The 5,044-nt window shown below is 38.7% G+C and overlaps 1 protein-coding gene across 3 annotated transcripts in view; it reads left to right on the forward strand.

Annotated features, from left to right (window-relative positions):
* Window positions 1-5,044, forward strand: part of LOC116696361 (uncharacterized) — a 15,048-nt gene that overhangs the window by 6,537 nt on the left and 3,467 nt on the right. For 2 of the 3 annotated variants that reach the window (XM_032527259.1, XM_032527256.1), the window contains exons 4-7: window positions 806-893; window positions 3,232-3,344; window positions 3,583-3,720; window positions 3,925-4,015. In XM_032527259.1, coding sequence (XP_032383150.1) covers window positions 806-893; window positions 3,232-3,344; window positions 3,583-3,720; window positions 3,925-4,015 — 430 coding nt within the window. The remainder of the gene's footprint in view (window positions 1-805; window positions 894-3,231; window positions 3,345-3,582; window positions 3,721-3,924; window positions 4,016-5,044) is intronic. The other variant, XM_032527257.1, reaches the window with a different exon arrangement.

Consider the following 5,044-nt stretch of genomic DNA (forward strand, 5'->3'; position numbering starts at 1 on the left):
GTTGATAAGAGCATTAAAATGAGAAAAAATAACGGGACAAAAAGAAATCAAGGGACATTTAGAACAGATAAAAATGTGTGGTTAAATTGCGAGTTTACTATGACATTAATGTGATTAATTGCCACTACATATTTTAATCATTTGACATCACTAGATTTTGTGTTATAATTAATGTAAGACAGGGGTCTCAAACTCAACTTACTTGGGGGCCGCTGGAAGTAGAGTCTGGGTTTGGCTGGGCCGCATCAAGTATTCAAAAAAACAACAACTAGATCCTCCAAACAGGGCGCGGAACTGCCGGTGCTTTAAGCCCCTAGATCTGATATGGTTGTGTAATTTCAAACAACACCATCACATTGTCAAACCTCAGGCTTTGCCGCTAAGAGTACTTAGCTACTTGACAACCGTTACGCCTCTGTCAGGAGACTACTACGTACCCATAAGTGACAAGCGCAATGAGAAAACGTTTCAGAACGCGCGGCCGCACTAACACTTACTTTGATGTCAAGAGGGGGCCACAAAATATCACTCCCACGGGCCGCAATTGGCCCCCGGGCCGCGAGTTTGAGACCCATGATGTAAGAGATCAGATGAATGGAGTTTGCCAAAATCTAAAAATCTTTACAAAAAAAAGTGGATTAAAGGTCAATTTAAATTAGTTTTTTTGTTAGTTTTTTTGCTTTTGCAACTTACAAACACGATGCGGACAACTTCATTGATATGACTCTTTTCAAATTAAACCAGCCACAACAAGTGTTGAGTACACACAGATAGGATAAAATCTTTTTGTTGTTGTCCCCAACAGCAAGACGGTGGAGCTGGAGGAGCTCCACGACACCAACCAAACTTTGACAGAAAATCTGAAGGACCTACGCTCCACTCATCAGAAGGAGGTAAGGGAACAGAAAGGAATGCTGCTCTGGCACATTTTGGGTCTGTGAGAGTCTGACAGAGTCAAACAGCAACTCCAAAACTCCTCTATATCTTATTGTTATTGTTGATTTTCATTTTCAATTATTCTGCTGATCATTTTTCTTGATTAAGCAATGAATCATTTGGTCTATAAAGTGCCATAAAAAAGTGAAAAAAGGGCCATCACAAGTTCCCAGACACAAAATTCACATATTTAAACTGCTTGTTGTGTCTGACCAACAGTCAAAACACAAATATGTTAAATTTTACTATCAAAGGCTGAGAAAACCAGCAGATGTCTAAATATAAGAAACTGGAACCAGACATTTCTGTAACTTTTTTTAAAGGGATGCCCAGGGGTCACAACAATTAGTCAATGTAAAAAGTGTTGCCCATTCATTTTTTGTCAATTGTTTCAGCTCTATTCAAAACACACATTTTAGTGGGTGAACTAAATTAGTATATTAGTAAATTATACTAATTGCCATCTTTAAGTCTTTTCAATGTAGATAAACGTTTGCTGGAGTTTGCAGCTTGTTTGAAAATTGAAATTCATATCGGGTTTCTTGTTCATGAACAATGTTGATTTGGACAGCACAACAGTACCTTTCAGCTTTGAGTGGTATGAAGAAAATAATTGGCGGTAAAAACTGCTTGAGGCCTTATTATCCATCACAACATGACAAAAATACACGGTACATCTATACAATTTATACAATTCCGGTGGACCTGAAAATGAAACCAAAAAAGGAACGAGTATGCCAACCGCTGCTCGTACATCGTGGGCTGAGTTTGTGTAGCTAGATATTAATAAGCTGTAACCAATGAATGGTTATTTACATGATGACTCATTCCTAATGACACTATTCACACACAGTAATAAGCAATTTTGGGATGTTAGAAAGTACAAATACTTTGTTGCTGTACTTAAATAGAATTTTTATGTATCTGTGCTTTACTTTCTTTATATTTCGGGAAACTTTTACTTTTACTCCACTACAGTTACTTAATAAAATGGATACTTTTTATTTCACTACATTTCCCCTAAGCATTTTATTAAGGCAAATGGTTACTACAAAATAAAATCAGAAGAAATTTGTTACACTGGAAGAAAGCAGGTTTGGCGAATTATTGCTGCTAGATTGCATGTTAATTTCCACTCCATTCCAGTTGGTGACATACTGTTTGTTGGAAAGCAGCAAAAAAACAAAAAAACAAAAAGAAACCAAAGAAGAGGAGGAAGCATAATAACTGATAGCGTCTTTGAGATTTTTACTCAAGTAATGTTCTAAATAAGGTTACTTTAACTTCTACCAAAGTCATTTTCTGGCAAGACAGGTATACTTTCACTCAAGTATTGCATTCCAGTACTTTATACAAGACTGTAAATTGGCAACAAACCAAACATTTAAATACCCACCAGTAACACAACATAGAAGCCAGGGGTTGTAATGTGATTTTCTGTCCAGCAGATGTCAGGATTAGACACTTTGTTTAACACTGCTTCTTTGGTCTTGTCTGCTTGAGCGTCAATAGATAAGTAATGTACTTTTGATGGTTTTATAAGGTGCAGTACTTCTCTTTGTCAAAGCATGCAGCCAACTGCTTCACAAATACTGCAGTCCAACATCATCCTGCTGCGAGAAGTAAAGGATTAACTCTGTTCTTAGGGTCGTTTAGGTCAACGTGCCGGTGCGCCAGTTACAACAGAGAATAATCTGCTGTCGGATTTTAAATAATTAATCTCAAGAAACATGAAACCTCAAGGTTCAAATTTATGTACTGTGGCAAATTTGAAAAACTATAACTACTCCAGAAAATGCATTGATTCAGATTTTTTTTTTTTTTTCTTCTGGCATTAGATTTGTATTAACGTGTGTTGAGTCTGGGCATTAGTGTTACATTCCTACACACTGTCAGGATTTTGTTATTTACACTTGGCTTCAAAGACTCACTCCCTTCCTGGCCCCAGTTTCAACCAGTCCATCAAACAGCAAACAATCCAGCACTACAATTATCTCTCCTACGAGAGCCACACAAGTCCAGCAGAACAAAACAACAGACCGCGCTGTCAGTCACTTAATGAGAACATCTATTTGCTGGGGATAAAGTCAGTGAAATATTGTGAATGTCCTGGGAGTCTGAGATGAAGTCCTACCCTGTTGCATTCGCTCATCTTTCCACATGACGCCACGGATTTCAAGAGGATTTTTTTTTCTGACAGACACAAACACACCACAATCATTATTTCCTGCTTTCCTTTTGCCTCAATCACATCCTGGTTGAACGAGGAATATAAAGTGATGTCTTGTCTTTGAGGTAAGGGAGCTGCAGCAGGAGAATGAGGGGAGTCTGAGGAAACTTCAGGGGACAGCGGAGCAGTTTGAGTGGCTCTGTCAGCAACTGCGCTACTGGATGTGCTGTGTCAAGAGGTGGGTATTTTGTCCCTGAACATTTACAATCACACCTATTACAGACATACTTAATGTGTTCGTTGTATGCAATGTGTCGGTTTTCCACGTGAGACACAAACATGTGCAGGCTTTGAGACACTATCTATGACCTCAACGTTAGAAAGTACAACCTCTTTTCCAAAATGTAAAACATTTTTTCCCCCACCCAATATCTCTACAGGCTATGTCTCATTGTCTAAAGCTTTTTTGATCACAGATTCAAAGACTGCCTAATGGAGGAGAGAGACGCTCTGCAGCGACAGGTCATCAAATTGAAAAAGAAGGTTGAGAAACATGATGACAGTCTCACACAGAGCATCCCCTGTCCCCTACAGGACACTCAAGGCTGTGACGGGTAGGAAGAAGGCAGACACACAGATGCAACAATCAGTAAACGTATCACTATGATGAAGCTGCACATCTTTTTGTGAGGCATTTCCACAGGGCATTAAATAAAGAACACAAACTTCCTCATCAGTTTTCCACTGTGGCTCGCTCCTGCATGGTTTCCGGGACACTACAGTAACTACAACATGCTTAACCTTGCTTTCTTTTGCAGCAGCATAATGTCATGGGATGCAGATGCAGTGGCTGACCTGGAGTCGCAGGTGGAGAAGTCAAACATGCCGTATTCGGAGCTCTTTAACCAGGTACCCGTTTAATATTTCTTAATGAGTGTATGCATGGCTAAAAATAGCAAAGGTCTTATCATGTTCAAGAAATGTTCTGCAGAGTTCCTCTACATGTCAGAGGGCCCCAGTTCAGTGTTTTGAAATCTTTGTGTGGGAGACATGTGCAAATTTTAGGGGTGAAATATTAGAGATTTATTAGAGAGAGCTAATATTCATCTGAGTATGGTTGCCAATTCCCAGAAGAGCTGCTCTGCTTTTGGTTCTTCCCAAATTTAGACATACTGTACATCTTGAACAGGGGTGGTTAAGTGTGTTTTTCTATGGACTGTAAAGGTAAAGAGGCTTTGATGTACATGGAGGGGATACTGAAATCTCTTTGGTAACCAAATATGGAGCCATAACAGTTCAGTTCCATTCAGTTTTGTTGATAATTTGATTTTATTGTTTTGTCGTTAAAATGCTGAAAAATGCTTTGTTTACCACAGACCAAGAAGATGTAATTCAGTCCAAAATCCAAAGATATTCAGTTCACTGTCAAACTGTACATGACAAAGAAAAGCTTTAAATCCTTATATTTGAGAAGTTACTATTCATTGATTACCCAAATAGTTGCTGATTGATTTTCTTTTGATCAAATCATCAAATGATCATCGTTCTTAAAGGAAACCTGTAAGAAAATCCTGTCGCTCATTTCATTTAAAAAGTATTAAAACATTTGTAGATGAAAGACGAAGACCGATCTGAGGACTGAACTGGAATATATTCAAAAATCAGTTCTTATAATCATCTGGGTGCAACTGCCAGTGCCTACAGGGGTTATCATACAGCCAGAGCTTTGAAACTTTATGATTACTGGAGTCTCATCATTCTTTTTGTCTTTTATAAAGGTTGGTTGAAGCCTTTATGCAATCGGTGACCGCAGAATGTTCCTTAAAGAAGAATCTGAGTAAAAACAGGGCATCTTTCAGTCATATTTTTGTCCACCCATCCATCCACCCATCCATCCACCCACCCAGTCATCCATCCATCCATCCATCCATCCATCCA

This window comes from Etheostoma spectabile, chromosome 10 (assembly GCF_008692095.1).
Source record: "Etheostoma spectabile isolate EspeVRDwgs_2016 chromosome 10, UIUC_Espe_1.0, whole genome shotgun sequence".
Taxonomy (NCBI): Eukaryota; Metazoa; Chordata; class Actinopteri; order Perciformes; family Percidae; genus Etheostoma; species Etheostoma spectabile.